This window comes from Spermophilus citellus (genome assembly GCF_964194105.1).
Source record: "Spermophilus citellus genome assembly, chromosome: 1".
Classification (NCBI taxonomy): domain Eukaryota; kingdom Metazoa; phylum Chordata; class Mammalia; order Rodentia; family Sciuridae; genus Spermophilus; species Spermophilus citellus.
The window spans coordinates 183,635,086-183,652,466 of NC_138182.1; the positions used below are offsets into that span (position 1 = coordinate 183,635,086).

Genomic DNA, 17,381 nt, shown 5'->3' on the forward strand with positions numbered 1-17,381 from the left:
CACTGACTACTGGAGAAATTTTAATATGGACCAGGTATCAGGTAATGAGAGAAATTAATGTTAATTATGCAAAATATGAAAATGGCCTTGTGATTTCTTTTCTTTTTTTTCTTTTGTCTTTTTAAGGCTTTATCTGAAAGAAGTGCATGTTGGAGTGCTTACATGTGAAATGATGTGAAAGCTGTGCTTTGCTCTTTTAAAATCTGACAGTTTACTTACTAACCCAATGGCTTCCCTCTCCTTTCCCCAGCAGATTAGTAGCAGCACATTGTCCCTAACCCAAAATCCAGGTCCAGAATCCAAACTTTGACAAGGGGACCCCCTGGGATTTAACTTACTGCTTACTTTTCCAGCACCTCTTCTTCACTTGCTCCCTTTCTTCCTCCATCTCTGTCTCTATTCCTAGTTCCTTTACCCCATTCTTCTTACCTAGAAGATGCTCCCATCTTCCTATTTTCTCTATGTCTGGCTAAATTTTTATATGTATATGGGATGCTAGGAATTGAACCCAGGGTCTGGCACATGCTAGGCAGGTACTCTACCACTGAGATACGTCCCCAGCCCATTTTTTAGAATTTGAGATAGGTTCTCACTAAGATGTCCAGGCTGGCCTTGAACTTACTTACCATCCTGCTGCTCCAGCCTGGGATTCCAGGCATGTGCCTTCCTGGCTAAATCCTAATCAGAAGGCTTCCCCAGGCAGGGCTTTGCTCTCAACATGTTCTCAGTGTTTTCACACTGGCCTGTGCTTTGCTCCTGGGATTTTAACCACTGCATTGCATCTTCCCATTTACTTCTTCCTTTTGCTACCCTTCCCCATCTACCTGCCACTGGACTCTAAGCCCTATGAGGTCAAAATGGTCTCCTTTCTCCCTCCTCTTTCCCCTCCAAGCTTTCCAACCAGAACAGCAGGTGAATAGGTGATCAGTAAGTGTTCATTGAAGAAGTAAACACATGAATTTGTGAATGCTCACAGGATACAGTTCCTGTGACCCAAAGGGAGAAAACATAATCGTCCCGCCAGTTCTAAGTATTTATTTAGTAATGGTAGAGAGTCTCATGAAGTTGAGTTATGATGGACTGCAATTCTTTAGTGCAAGAAAAACTGCCTTGAAAACTACCAAGAAAATGGGGGTAATTCTATGAAAGGTATAGACTAGAGAGATGAAAAGAAAAATGACCTTGTGTGCTTCATATTTATTTAAATTCAACAATCTAAATCCATTGATGCCCTGTGTGAGTGTAGTGCAAAGTACATTCAATCACAATGAACACTTGCACTGTGTCTCTTTTGAGCATTAACTGTTGACTCTAAGCATTATTATCATCTCAATATTACAAAGAGAATCTGAAGCACAGAGAAGGTAGGTCTTCTTCTGTGTGACTGTACAAAGTCACACAGCTAGAAGTTGATTAGAGTCAGAGTCAAGACCCAAACTCCATAATCTTAATGTTGATCAAACTCCTCATCAGGCATCATATTAAAAGCAGGCAATAGACCTTGTCTAGCAGATGGGAGCTGAGTTATTAGCACTATGGTGAATTGGTGCATGCCTCTACTTACCTCCTTTGCAAGTCAGGTGTCTGTGGGGTTCAGTTGAACAAACACTGAGTGATGGCTATGAGCTGAGCACTGGGTTAGAAACTGAGGAACCAGATAAATAAGACATAATCTGCCCTAAAGTGCTCATACTCGATGCAACTGCTTTTTGGAGCAGATCTTTGCATTTCACAGATTCAAAGTCACTTCCTACTTTGGGAGACTCACAGATAAGATTCTACTCCCAAGCATTTCTGAATGTCAGCCTTGAGTTTTCTGAAACCATGAATTTGAATAGCATTGTACTATATGGAAGTTCTATCTTTAAAATTAAAATATACTAATAGTGAGTTTACATGAGAGAACGCAGACCAGGTACTGCAGTAAACACTGTACATATGTTATCTCATTGTTTCTCACAACCAGTCTACAGATGTCTCTATTTTCACTTTATGCATGAGGAAACCAAGACTGAGAGTATTCAGTAACTTATCCTGGATTGCACAGAATTGTAAGGGGCAGGACTCAACATAAGGATCTATGCTAAAGCTCATAATTAAAGATTCACAGTACTCTCAAAAACCTGATTTAAAAAATGAACTTGCTTCTCTATGACAAATGAGCCATAAGCAAAAAGAAATATTTTAGTAAAACTCAACAGTATAAAATAAACTGTGGCTTTGAAATTTTTTCAAGAAGAAGCCATATGTATGTACAAAGGACGTGGAGAGTATCTTTCCAGCCTATAGGGCAAGAAACACCACCAAACGGTGGCTGAACATGATGTCTGTCTGTAAACACTAAGGCTCTACTATGCTGAAGTGCTCTGTGTACCACATAATGTACCTGGTGGAGAAGAACACGAGTAAATGCAGCACTTGATGAATAGTGCTTCGTGTGGATTCTTTCTTTAACCTTCACATTACTATTAACCCACTATATAGATAAGAAACTTGAAACAGAGAGGTCAGGTTAGCTTTTAACACCACACAGACATGAAAAACTAGAAAGCTAGGGTAGTCTCCCTGCAGAGTCCACACACTTAACCATTAAGCCCAGTTGCCTTTCTAACACATCAGCTGTTGGTTAACTTGATAGAGACCCATTATAATAAACCATATACGTGGTACGCTCACACTGTATTAGTCATAGTTTAAAATCATTCAGGGTGTTTTTCAATGCTAACATCAATACCATATAACAGAATTATATGTTCTGAACACTAGGAAGATAAGTCCTTTATATGTTATTTATTAGAAATGCCTCCACTTAAAAATAATTCGTTATCACTTTGCTCTAATCAGTTTTTCCTACTAAAAAATCACTATTACTTATTATCCTTCCTCCAACCTGGATATAGTGTCCTTTCTGCTGGGGATTTCCTTTGCAAATATCCCCCCAGGTATCTTTCACTCTTACTTTAGACCTCAGTGCAATTGCCACTTCCAGGAGAGCCTCCCAAGGTGTCCTCCAGTGGGAGCAACAGCCTGGTTGGTCTTGTTCACCATTGCAGCCCTAGCACTAAGCATAGTGCCTGACGAAAGACAGATGTCAGTGAAGGCATTTGTTGAATTAAACACACAGGGAAGACTCTAGCCTTGTATCTGAACCAAGAGAAAAGAAAATGCATTAAGTTTTCACTAGAGTTCTCAGCCTGCTAAGATCTAAAGTGGGGAGACTGAGGAATGAGGAGCCCATTAACAGCCTGCAAGGTGCATGCCAGATCACTCAGTCATATCAGATGTTTTGTCTTGTTAATCCCTAGTGGATCCAGCAGATTGAAGGAGCAGAGGCCGCCCTACACCAGAAAATGATGGAATTGGAAAGTGACATGGTGAGTGCAAAGACAAAGTACCATGAAAATTAGCAAACATTTATAAGGCAAATGGAAAATGAAAGTTGCCTCTTTGGTTTGATCCAGCACTGATGGAAGTTTGTAATTTCCCTGTTTGCATACAAACTATGGAATAAAATTTGAGAAGTATTCAACAATTTCAAGTTATATTCTCCAAAAAGAGCAGTTTACGTATTTTGGTGATATTTACAAAACTAAAGCTGCAGAAAATTGAATAAGGTGTTTTCTTTTTTAGGCTAATTTCTTTGCTGCATAGAATTATCAAGTAAAAATTATAGAAATGGTGACTGAAAGTGTGATGACTTAAATTCCCAAGCCACTTCACATCTATTTGGATGATTATTATTTAAAAAAAAATAGAAATCAACAAGTGTTGGAAAAAAATATGGAGAAATCAGATTCCTATTGGGAAAGGTGCAGCCCCTCTGGAAAACAGTATGGTGGTTACCCAAAAAAATTCAAAACAGAATTATCATACAATCCAGCAATATCACTCCTGGACACACACACACACACACACACACACACACACACACGAATTAAAAGTAGGGTCTGGGAGATTTGTGCACTCATAGTCATGGTGACATTATTAACAATAGTCAAAAGGTGGAAGTTATCAAAATGTCCATTGATGGGTGACTGTATAACAAAATATGGCATATTTCTAATATAAGTCAGCCTTAAAAGGGAAGAAAATCTAACATAAGCTACAGTGTAGATGAACTTTGATGACACTGTGTTCAATGAAATCAACTAGTCACAAAAAGACAAGTACTGTATAATCCCACTCATGTGAGTAACCAGAGTAGTCAAACACATAGAAAGAATGAAATTCAAATTATTTTAGGTGCATGTACAAATATGTGACCATGAATCCTACTATTATGTCTAGTCATCATGCACCAATTAAAAAATAAGTAAAAATAACAAAATCACTATTTGATTTGTAAAGAGAGAAAGAGAGAGAGAGAGAGAGAGAGAGAGAGAGAGAGAGAGAGAGAGAGAGAGATTGTTACCAAAGATTGAGAGGAAGAAAAAATAGAAAGGTATTTAATGAGACTAGTTTCAGTTTTGCAAGATGAAAAATGTTTGCACATTAGTTGCATAACAATATGAATATGCTTCTCAACTCTGAACTGAACATTTAAAAATGGTTACAATGGTAAATTTTATGTGTAGTACAGTATGATTTTAAAAATTAAATTCCCAAGTGTCAGAATTGGTTATTATTAACCTACAGCAATGTATAAAATTTTATGACAGAATTCATAAATAGTCTCATTATCATTAAAAAACATATAGTGTATTCCTATCAGAGAATTAAAACAACTTGTATTTTTACAGCATATAAATCATTTACTTATGCTCTATGTAAAGTTACCAAAAGGAATAGACTCTATAGTCAACACATATAACAAGAAATGTCTATGTTCAAAATTACCCTTGAAAGCTCTTGAAATGCACAGTTACTAATGAAGCAATCAGCCTGTATCAGCTGGCTGTAGGCAGTGGAACCCAGAGGTGATCAAGAAAGTCAACAGCGAAATTGCTTCATGTTGTCTCAAAGTCCTGCACCACTGAGGCTTCCCCAGAACAGGAAAAGGTCCCTATCCCTTCAATTAAGCACCCAAATAAATAATTGACTTTCACTTGTGACTATGCTGTACACAAAGATGCAGTTTTAAATCCTAATGGCACAATGTCCAGGATATGAGAAGCCCATTGGAACTGGGAGCAAGGGAGGAAGCTTCAGTGCTGTCTCTAGCTCACAGCAGGTCTGAGGCAAGGGCAGACACCTGCTCATCAAGGGGCAGCATAGGCACAACTGCCCACCCCACCACAATGTTATTTGTGTCTGAGTTTGCTAATTGTACACAGACAAATTTCAGTAAGTTAAATTTGTTTATCATACAAATTTCACAATATTCTTAAGAACATATACTATCACGATATAGAGTTTTCCCTTTGTGTTCATAGGACTTTGGTTCCAGGACCCCCTGCTGAATCAAAATTCATAGATGGACAAGTTGCTTATATAAAATTGCACGGTATTTGCATATAGCTGGCATACATCATCTTAATCCTTGACCTCATGTCTAGATTATCTGTTATAACCTAATACAATGTAAATGCTGCATATTAGTTTTTATACTGTATTTTTATAGGAAATAATAAGAGAAACAGTTTCTACGTGTACAGATGTACAATTTTTCGAGTAGTTTCACTCTGCATTTGGTTGAATCTGGATGCAGACCCGACCATATTTACACAAATGGACTTATTATTTAACACATAGCTTGTCAAAATCTGTGCTTAATCACATTGTCTCCAATAAAAATCTTGGAGCATTCCATGTGGATTTTTCATTATGTCTTTTATACCTCAGTCTATTGATTTTCATATTCCCTGTGTGAGACTGTGAACATTAGACTCTTTCCCTAACAAAAGTCTCTGATTCTACAAATACCAGTGATTTGTTGTTTCATTGGAATTCGTGAAAACATTAATCAGTGTGATTTATATACCACTTTCTATTTAAATAAGCTGACTCTTTTTCTTTAACAATGTGGCCGTTATTATAGGAACAATTCTGCAAAATAAAAGGCTATCTGGAAGAAGAACTAGACTACAGAAAACAAGCTCTCGACCAAGCATATATGGTAAGTACAGCAAGCAATGGAGCCATCCAGAGAATTTACAATTGTACGCTATGGAGTCAGGGATCCTACTTAATTGGTCATGCTGTGTATTTGAGCAGACCACAATGTACAGGCCATATACTTACTGGTTTCTGGTTCTAATTTTAGAACAAGAACATCCTCACTCTCTTCTTTTATAGTGTTCTTAAATGTTAGATAAGTATATTTCATTTTTTAAAAATTAAATTTAGGTTGTTAAATAACATTGAGACACATTGGATGGCAGTTTAGATGAAAAAGAAATTTTATTTAAGCAACCTAGACATTTGGGAGTCTAATCTAGTGGTAGAGTAATAATGTTTTTAATGTTTGTTATGCATATTTTTAATTAATTTATTTCTTATAATAACCTAGTAAGACATGGATATCACTATTGCTATGTTACATATAAGGAAAGTCTTGAGAGTAAAACAAAACTTTCCTAGGCCAGTCAGTGGGTATTGTATAGGTCTGGCTTTAGATGCTGTGTTCTTAGCTACCCTAATCCAGGCACAGCAATAAGGCTATGTCGGGAAGTGGACTCTGCCTTTTCCTCCCCCACAGATATGCTGATAGAGACTCATGTTTGATTTCTTCTCCATCAATTCATATTGCAGGATTGCTAATATTGGACTCCAACTCATATTTCCTTTCTCCTCGTGCCCTGCCCCCATTAATTCATAGTAATAAATCAAAAGAAAAAGAACAAACCAGAGGACTATTTCAAGAAGCTGCTAACAGAGGTTTTTATAATGCTCTCCTGGAAGCAGACTGAGTCACTTTGGGGGAAGAGTGATACACTTAGCCCCTTATTATAACAAAAATGAATTAGTCTTCCCTCTCCAAAATGAATAAGAGACTCTGGCATTGTTTGAAAGAAAAAGAAGAGAATGACAATTGGTTACTACTTAGAGAACGAAGAAGCAAGTGTTTTTTTTTTTTTTTCCCCCTCCCTTCCTACCCTTTCACCCTTGTCTCTTTTTACCTATACATACTAAAATTGAGCTGGGTATGTATGTGATTCCCAAAAATATTGAGTCCTCATTTAGAAAACCATATTTAACTTTTCAAAGACAGATATGCTTAGTCAAGGCTAAGAGCTAGGAAAATATCCCCATCAGGACATGCTCAGTTACTCCTGTCAAAAATCACAGGAGATACAATTATAGATTTTTGGCAACTGTATCTGAAGAGTATAAAAATACAAGTACAAACCCTGAGCTGTAAGAGACAGTAGAATCTTTTTATCTCTCAAAGCAAGGATTCACAGAGAAATGTTAGCACTAGAGCTACCATAAATCTCAGTGTATTACAAACAGACCAATTCCAAGAATCTAAGCCATATTTGAATCATATTCCCCAATTTTTGTTTCAAGGAAAAAAAAAACATGGAGACCATCGAACCATCTTCAAGTACAGAGAATTGTTGTGTGAAAGAAAGGCAGCATTTTGTGGATGAAACATATCTTCAATTTCAAATATTTTGTTCCACCTTAGATCACTTAATTCTAAAAGAATGGCCACCATGATAGATGCTTTTAAATTTCTAAAGGGCTTTTAAATGAGAGAATAAGCCTATTCTCAGCTATACTTGAGAATAGAGGGAGGTATGGCTATTTTAACAAAGGGCTTTCTAAAAATGAAAAGTATATGAAATGGTCAAGATCCTAAGACTGAGAATGAATGAATCTCTGCCACTAGAGCAGTTCACAGGTGGTCTTCCCTCATAGGAGGAATATCCAGAAGGGTAGTTGGGCTGGAGAAACTTTGAAATGTCTTCTATCACCAGGATCCAGGGAGACTCAGGCATCCCTCCATGTGCATATCCACCCACACCTGTACATTCCCTCATCACACATAAATGCTCCATTCCAAAGTTAGACCTTTCTAATTCTATTTGCCAGAGAATCCAGGAACTAGAAGCTACTTTGTACAATGCTCTGCAGCAAGAAACTGTTATCAAGTTTGGTGAATTATTAAGTGAAAAACAGCAAGAGGAGCTGAGGACGGCAGTAGAAAAGTTACGGCGGCAAATGCTGAGGAAGAGCAGAGAGTATGACTGTCAGATTCTCCAGGAGAGAATGGAACTCTTACAACAAGCCCACCAGGTGAGGACCGAGTCCCTACATCCGTGTAGACCAGTACTAAGCAAGTGGGACTTAGTATGAAGCACATGGTGTTGAGTATAAGTACGGAGAAGCTCAGGAGATTTTTAGACACTAAAATAAATATTATTTTCTACCATCACTCAATACAGGATGGCAGTTTGTAATAATTCTGTCTTCAGAAAATTGGTATTTCAGAAGCACTGCATACTGCTATCATTTTTAGAATTACTTTGTCATGAAATATCCTTTGAATCTCTTGGAGCAGAAAGAACACTGTCTTTCCAGGGCAGAAATACTGCTTTTCTCCTATTACTTATCCTAGTCCATAACTGAGCCTAAAAATTAATCTGAGCAGGGTGAAAAAGAACAGGGCTTCTCTTTATTCCCAGAACAAACAGCAGCAACAACAAAACCTGAAGCTACTCTATACTGACTGCCATTTGATGTATGTCAGGAACTAAACTAAAGGATTTACTTAAACCATTTTATTTAATCTTCACAATAGCCCACAAGGTAAGTATTCTTATTATCCCAATTTGGAGACAAAAATCACACAGATAGCAGTTTGCCCAAGATCAGACAGAGAGTAAGTAACAGAGCTAGGATTACAACCCAGGTCTGCCTGATCCCAAGACCAGTGTGTGTAACCATTGTTCAGTACTGTACTATGTAGATTAAATCATCTGTGGCTCATATTCATCTAAACCAGCAAGACTTAAAATAGGACCTGGTGTGGTGGTACACACCTGTAATCCCAACAGTGTGGGAGGCAGAGGCTGGACTATCACAAGTTCAAGGCCAGCCTTGGAAATTTAGCAAGATCCTACCTCAAAGTAAAAAAAAAAAAAAAAAATCAAAAAGGACTGAGGATATAACTTAGTGGTAAAGTGCCCCTGGGTTCAATCCCCAGACCAATCAATCAATCAATCAATACTCAAAATAGGCATCCTGGACTAATTTCCAACTAAAATTCTTAACTCTAATTCTTCATTCATGTTTGATCTTGACATATGAGGGATAAGGCCCTGGCCAAAAAAGCAGATTCAGTAAGAATTCCAGAATTGAAAATGCCAGGCTGTAGTATTCAGTATTGTAACAAGAAACTGGTCTAAAAGCCAGATAGTATATATAGGAATTGAAATCATGTGGCTATCAGTGATGGAGGTAAGTGAAAAAAGAATTGAGATTATAATATGGCACCAATAAGAACAGTTGGTGGGAACTTGGAATTGGCAGTCTTCAGAAGCAGCCAGGATCTTTGCAGGCCCTTAGAAGCTATTTACCCAAGTTAGCAAGGAAGTCTGAAGTACTTTGTCCCAGAGACAAACATGTGTGGTTCTATTGACTCTCTGTCTGAGCCCATCACAAAGGCCTGGATTTTGACCCATGCAAATTCTAAAGCCTTTAATAATGGGACTCTGTGGCACCCTTTGCGTTACTCCATGCATTCATTTTTTTTTTCTATCAAGGGATAAAAGTGTCCTCTGCACAAATTTCTTAGGCAAAAATGACATTTAATTGATTTTAGCAAATTGAGAGTTATGTTTTAGAACCACAGAAATGTTTATTTTTGAATGAACTAATCGATATCTAAATTTATGATTAAAAAAAAACTGTTTTCCCATTTGAGTCTCTCCTCAACCAGTTAGCTGAGGTACTTCACTCCTGAAAGAACAGCATTTATTTAATTGACCCAGCCTGAGCTAATAGGCACATTATATTTCTTAGCTTCAGAGAGTTACATTGACATTTTCCATCTCCCAAACAGTCGTTCATTAGGACATGCCTTTACCAGTTATTTCTTATTTTTCTTTCCTTTTAAATAGTAGCTTATTTCTGGGAGTTACTTCAGAAAATATTGGTCAGGATTTGTCATATATAATTATGTAATACAGTCTAAATGTGGAGCATATCACTAACCATTTGTTAGACATATCTGTTTAAATGTGTCAGAGTAAATTCAACTATGCATCCTTGTTCTTATAACCTTCCCTCTTTTCTCTCCATATGCCTCTGCTGGTCAGCAGAATGACTTTATCTCAAATCACCTATGCTGGAAACCTTCTGTCCTTTGCCCCCAACAATTAAAGAACCCCTGCATCCAGCTGGCATTCCCCACTAAATGTTTTTGAGGCTGGTCCATTTTGTTCACACCTATTATTATAGCCATTACTGCTACAGCTTTCAGATGTTCCAAATGTTTTCTGAAGTAACCCGGTTCTATCATCAATGCATTGATTCAAACATTTAAATGTATTTCCTAGTGCCAGATACTGTGCATGATAGAGAATTCACCGTAGATCCTACCTTTACAAAATTTAGGAGACAGTTATGACATTACTTGATAAGTGGCATTTTTAAAGCACCTGCAGTGCCATGGGGACCTTGTTATGGGAAGGCTTCCTGCTGTCTTCTTTTCAGTCTACTGTGCATAACACCACAGCTTCTTTTTTGGCTCAGTGATTGAACCCAGGGGCACTTAACCACTGAGCCACCTTCCCTAGCCCTTTTTATTTTTTATTTTGAGACAGGGTCTTACTAATTTTCTTAGGCTTTTGCTAAGTTGCTGAGGCTGACTTTGAACTTGTAATCTTCCTCCTTGACTCCCCCACCTCACCCCATGCCGTGCCACTGGGATTACAGGCATGTACCACCACACCCATCTCCACCACAGGTTCTTGTTACCTTTCCTCATGGTTCGTTCTTGCCCTAAAGTCCCCATGGTCTCAATTTTCCATTGATCAAGTCTTGTGCAGATCTTTTCAGGACCTTTATCAACCAGCTGCCCCTCTCTCCAAAACCTGACTTAAGACTATTTCCAGGGCATATTTTCCACTACTCATGCAAAACTTTCTAGTATCATTTGGACCTTGATTTTCTACCTCCAAGCCTTTGCATGATTGTTGACCCCATAATATCCTTCTGTTGTCACTGCATTTAGCCAGTCATTACCATTTTTCCAGTTCCACTTAATCATCCACCTCCTTCAGGGTCCTTTTCCTAATGAACAAGATGGACCACACATTGCAGAAGAAAATCTACATTTCATTGCTGGGCACAGTGGTGCCCATCTGTAATTCCAGTGACTCAGTAGGCTGAGGCAAGAGAATCACAAGTTTGAGGCCAGTCTGTGCATGTTAGCAAGATGCTGTCTCTTAAAAAAAAAAAAAAAAAAAAAAAAAAAAAAAGGACTGGGGAAGTAACTTAGTGACAGAGTGTCCCTGGGTTCTACCCCCGTTACAAAAAACAAAACAAAAAAAATACCCTGTTATACACCTATTTAATATTGGGGCCTGCTGGGCACCAGGTGCTGGGAATATGATGATGAATAAAGACATCAGGGTCACTAATCTCATCTGCCTTATAGCTGGAAACGGACAAAGCCACACACAAATGAGCAGTGGCCAAGGCAATTTCTAAGAGTGGTGATAAGTGCTATGAAGAAGATTGTACAGTGCACATGAATGTGCACAAGAGCGTGGAAGCAGGATGGGCTGCTTTAGACCACTGGTCAGAGCAAGCCTCTCAAAAGATATCTAAAACCCAGGAAAACTGCCACCCCAAGATCTTGACAAAATGTCTCAGGAGATAAGAACAACAAGGGCCAGGTCTCTGGGGTGGGAATCATTTTATAACATTCAAGGAACTGAGAAAAGGCCAGTGTGGCTGGAGCACCCCCACAGTCAGGGGACGGTTTATAGGTCAAGTTTGAGAGATAAGAAAAGGCCAGATCCTGTAGGGCCTTGCCAGCGTCTGGATTTTGTTCTGAGCACAAGGCAGCAAACTTTTTCTTATTCCCTTTCTTCAGTTTCTTAAACTCATGGGACTGCTTGGTCATTTTCACATTTTCAGAGTTCACGTGGCTGCCGTTGATGGATGAGAGACAGGCAGGAAGGGCTGGTAGTGAGCTCTCACACCATCCTGAGGGGCACGGCAGTGACTAGATGGTGTACTTGGTAGCAGCAGAGGTAAAAGAAGAAGGTATAAAAGGGATCTGTTTGGGCCCAAAAAGGTTTCCTGTTGGGTCGGATGGCAAGGGGATGAGAACAAAAATAAATGAAGCCTTGGTCAGAAAAGTAGCTCAGTAGTTTCACTTGACCACTATGCGGGGAAGCTCCCCCATGCCAAGCACTGTATCAGGAATTGGAGATTGGTGATGGAGTTATACATCATTTTGGCCACTGTTTACTTTTCCACATAATTTTTCTAATTCCTGTGTTTTAAATTTTGTCTTCCCATCTGGATCTAATAGCTCTTTGAGATCAGGGTCTAATGGTTGCCTATCTTCTCCACTAAATCCAGCATAGTCTTAAACATGGAAAGATGTGTCCAGCAAGCACAGAGTTGATGGCTGAACCAGTACTTCAGTAATCTCACATATTCATGATTTTCTTGGTATCATACTTGCCTCCCCACCCAGGGCACATGCCAAGGAATTACTTGCACACTCAAGGTGGAAATGTGTAACAAATATCCTCTTTTACTGCATGGCTTTGGAGCATAGCAGCATCATGAGACGCACACCAGCACACACATCACACATATATACAAACCAGCAACATTGCAGTCCCATCTCCTTCTCTAGCATTCATTGCCCACATCATTTCAAGACCCCCCTTGATGGTCTCAACTCTAAGCAAAACACACCAGCCCCTCCTGCACAAATCTTAGGGCCTTACTTGTAAAGCAGGGCTTCTCAGTCTCAGCACTATTGACAGTTTGGACCAGATAATTCTTTACTCTTTATTGGGGAGGGGTAGGGCTGTCCTGTGTATCACATTAGTAGGATATTTAGTAGCCTTCCTGGCTTCTACCTTCAAGATGCTAATTGTACACACCTTCAATTATGACAATAAAAAATGTCCAGTTAGATAGTGGTGATGGTGCATAAAGTCATGAACCACTGAATTATACATGTTAAAATAAGCATACTAGCTTTTTAAAAAACTGTTCAGACACTTCCAAATGTCCCTCCAGGGTAGGGGAAATAATCAGCCCCACTTTAGAGCTACTGTTTTATAGAGATCTAATTTCCAAGTTCAAGTACCCTTTGCCTTAGCTTCCCTTTTTTCTCCTCACTTGCATTATAAAAACCTCTCTTCATATATTGTCACTGCATTTGGCTACCACTGTCGTCTTCTTAGGCTTTAGTTCTCTTGTTTCCCAGTTGTTCCAGACAGAGGATGCCGTAATAAGCCTGCACAGCACGCTTGTGTGCATGAACATGTCAGGTTGCCAGGTGTAATCGTGAAGACATTTTTACTTGTAAATAGTTGTGCATGTAATGTTGATATTTAATCTGTACTATTGAAATTAGAGGTATTTTATTACCTAGTTAACCAGGTAAGTTCAAAGAGTCCCAGAGGTTTTTTTGTCTTTATGGTTCCTTGTAATATTTTTGTTATGATTTATTTATCTCTCAGTTTATCACTACCTTTCTGAGAACTTATTTTGAAGCATAATCCATGCTTGTTGAGTATTAACCAAACCTGTTTTATTAAAAAAAAAAATTCCACCCTGAAGCAGTTAAAATAAGGTTGAAAAGAAAGGTTTAATAAAAAAGCAATGGGATTATTTATATTTAGACAAAAGAGCTTTTGCCATTTTCACTGTGCTAACAAACCTCCAAAAATCTCAATCCAAATGTTTTATAACACACCTTTTTTTTTTTTCTTGTTCACTAGTTCTAGAACATATTGCTCGATCTACAAGGATGTGGTATTCCTGAATATCACACCAACTCACAATGCCCTAGTCAAAACAATTCTCATGGCCAAGCCCAAAGTCAGCTGGTGGGATCTATTCCTCTCCCCTGGGAAGGGATCTGCAAGAATAGGCCAAGTGTAAAGGGCTGGTGTGTTAGTCAGCTTCCAGTCACTGTGACAATATACTTGAGAAAATCAACTTAAAGGAAAAGGTTTATTTTGGCTCATGTTTCAGAGGTTTCAGTTCAGTGGTTGGCTCTGGTTTCTTTTGGATGCATTGTGAGTCTGTGCATCACAGTGGGGAGTCTGTGGTGGAACAAATCTGCTCACCTCCTGGCAGCCTGAAAGCAAACAGAGAGAAAGGGGCTGGAGTCCCAATATCTCCTGTAAGGGCACACCCCCAGTGGCAACTGCCTTGGAGGACATGCCCCCAGTGACTTTCCTTACACTAGTCCCCACCTCCTAAATAGATGTTCCACCACCTCCCAACACTGCCACTGAGGACCACACCTTTGGTGCACTGGCCTCTGGTAAGCAACTGAGACCCAAACCATAACAGTTGGGAAATATTTTTAATATAACCAATGACAATTTTTCACCATAAGCCTGGTGTAAACAATCTTGTATGTACACACACACACACACACACACACACATAAAAAAAAACTCTATGTGATATTTCTAGCTACAATACAAATGTAAATGTTTTGATAGAATGGTTTGAATTTTGGTTTGGTGAACAATTTTTCTGTATGACTTAACACCTACCAATGTTTTCCTTTTAATTTTTTTCCTTTCTTCAGAGAATCCGTGACTTAGAAGATAAAACAGACATTCAGAAAAGACAGATAAAGGACTTAGAAGAAAAGGTATGCGTCAAGTTCAATATCTTTTTTATCCTTTATTTATTTAATGAGAGTAGTATTGATTTTGCTCCACGTGTCCTCCCTCTCTCTTCTCAGTTACTGTGGACTTGGCATAGGTAGGTGCAGATACAGAAAATGTAGGACTCACCTGCAGTTAGGCCCAGGGTTCCAGCAGAGGCTGGGGTACCAGTCACCCACCCTTGACATTTTCGCATTGTGTGTTGGTTCTTATTCTTTTCTGTGTTTTCTGTTTTTGTTTCTTGTTTTCATTTCCTTTCCCAAACTTTTTTCTGAATTTCGTTACTCCACTCTTTCTTTTGAAAATATTTTTAGCACCTTAAAAAAATCTTTCCCATTATTATTCATTAAAAGCCCTTTCATCCTTGTGCTACAGTTTTACTTCAACCGTGAGTTCGGAATCTTAGGCTGACACATGATAACTATGCCTCTTATCACTTTCTCTGAGATCTGAAAAAGAAAATGTTTCTTCCAAGTCAATCAATGTTTGGGGGGAGCAAAACATAGGGATTCTGAAAGAGGTCACTTGGAAATGATTGTGTGTTGGGAGAAAGGCTGAGGCTCAGGAAGGGATGCTGTGAGTTTAACAGTCTTGCATAGTAAAACCTGTCCTCCCCAAAATACCAGGAGAGTCCCCCGGAGAAATACAAAAAGGACAGCAACAAGGTTTTCTCTAGCATCCCAGTCTTACTGAATGGAAGTAGCTACCTAAAACCCTGTATTTAAAAAGCATATGGCTATTTTTCAGCTTGTTCCATGGACACATAAGAGTAAAATAGTAAACCATCAGCCATTCCTGAGATAATTGTCAAGATTTGATTAATCTCACATTGCTTTTATAGCTATCCTTATTTAGTGAGGTCATGGGGAAAGAGTGGATTGCAGTGGTCAGGCCACCAAGCACCAGATTCTTAAACAGGAGCTTCTTCAGGAGCTCTTTTGACCTTGAGTGAATGACCGCACTCCTTATGTCTAAGCCATTCCTAGAAAATAGGAATGCCAACATTTCTGCTCACTTCTCATAGGTCCCATGAGTAACAAGGTCACATGTGAAAATTAGGAAATACTAAGAAAATTATCAATCAAATTTAAAAGTATAATTAAAAAGAAATTTCTACTCCTAGAGTACACATAAAATTTTAAATTCAAATTTCCCTTTTCAAAAGTGGTCTGTATAGTTCTGCAATGGCAGAGGTAAACCAAGAACCATCTTTAATCTCCCAGTGACTAGTAGGAAGACCCACAGAAGGTATTGTTACTCCCAGCTTCCCTGGGGTCAAAGACATATCTAACATTGTCCATTCATACATTTTCAAGCGGCCAGCCCTTGGCCATGCTTTGCTCATTCATAAACTTGCTGGGTATGGCTCAAGGAGAAAGTTGATGTTAAGGCAGTTCTGCCCCCAAAACTTGATGATGCCATTCAGTCTCCATTTAGCTGAGGTTTAGAAAAGTGGAAAGGGAACTATATCTATCAATGTCACCACCCTAGCCCCTCTCTAAATAAATCCCATAGAAATTTTGGGGAAAAAGGAATTAAGATTTTGTTCATTGTAAGAACATAATGTGAAAATGTTCCCAACCCTTTTGCTCAATACATTTCACTTTATTTATGAACTTCCTAAACATTCATTAACTTCCTAACAGAAAATAAGGACTGTAGTTATCAAAGCCACATACTGCACATGAGATGGTAAGCTAAGCCACTTCAAAAACATCCCAGTTGTTTCTGATTAGAGAGATGAATGAAAGATGAGATTTATATTGAACCTTCTATTCAGTTTGCTTCACTCTCACACACTCTCCGAAAGTCTAAACAGCATTTATGTCAGAGATACTCTCCATTCTTTCCCTTGGACTATTAGATCACCTACTGAGAGTACTTGGAATCCCTTATTTGAGGCCCATTGCCATGCACACAGTTAGTATAAATCAGGTGATATCAGCACACCTTACAAAATTACCTCAACTATGTCCAAAGCATAGTCCAAAGCATTTCCAAAGTCGTCATCTCATATGATCCTCATAATTACTCTATGAGACAGACACAGCAGATGTCCTGGTCCCTTTTTATGTAGATAATAAAACAATGGATCAAAGAGATTAATAACTTGCCCAAGATTATGTAACTAATCTATGGGAAATCAAGACCAGAAGTCAGGGTGTGTGACTGATTCCAAGTGCCATGATCTGTTCACCATACTGCAGGGACCAAGAATTTCATCACAGATTAAGTGCAGACATCTGCTTATGACCAGAGAAGTAGCTCTGATGTCAGACCTTCTCATAGTAATTGTGGGAAGCCTGCTGTTTCTCTCCATCTCTAGCTTTCCCTGCTGTGGGTGTATCTTCCAGGATTTTTTCTAATGGATAAAATTTCTGCTTTTCAAAATTATGGAATAGTCACTAATACATGACCATGAGCACCATATTTATAACTTGATTATACAGTTTAGCCACAGTGAAGCCAGAACCTTATAAGCAACAACAGTAAAGGGAATATGCAAATAGTATGTACACTATGAGAAGCCTATATCTGACCCTTAATCAAATATGCTGGAACCAACAGGATATTTTCTGTATGGGATAATTGAGCAAAAGGCTTATGGAC

The 17,381-nt window shown here is 38.7% G+C and overlaps 1 protein-coding gene across 1 annotated transcript in view; it reads left to right on the top strand.

Moving 5' to 3' along the window:
- The window catches only part of JAKMIP2 (janus kinase and microtubule interacting protein 2), a 157,624-nt gene that overhangs the window by 129,581 nt on the left and 10,662 nt on the right, over positions 1–17,381 (top strand). The window contains exons 17-20 of the mRNA XM_081305331.1: positions 3,306–3,374; positions 5,978–6,055; positions 7,978–8,181; positions 14,690–14,755. Of these exons, the coding sequence (XP_081161457.1) occupies positions 3,306–3,374; positions 5,978–6,055; positions 7,978–8,181; positions 14,690–14,755 (417 nt within the window). The remainder of the gene's footprint in view (positions 1–3,305; positions 3,375–5,977; positions 6,056–7,977; positions 8,182–14,689; positions 14,756–17,381) is intronic.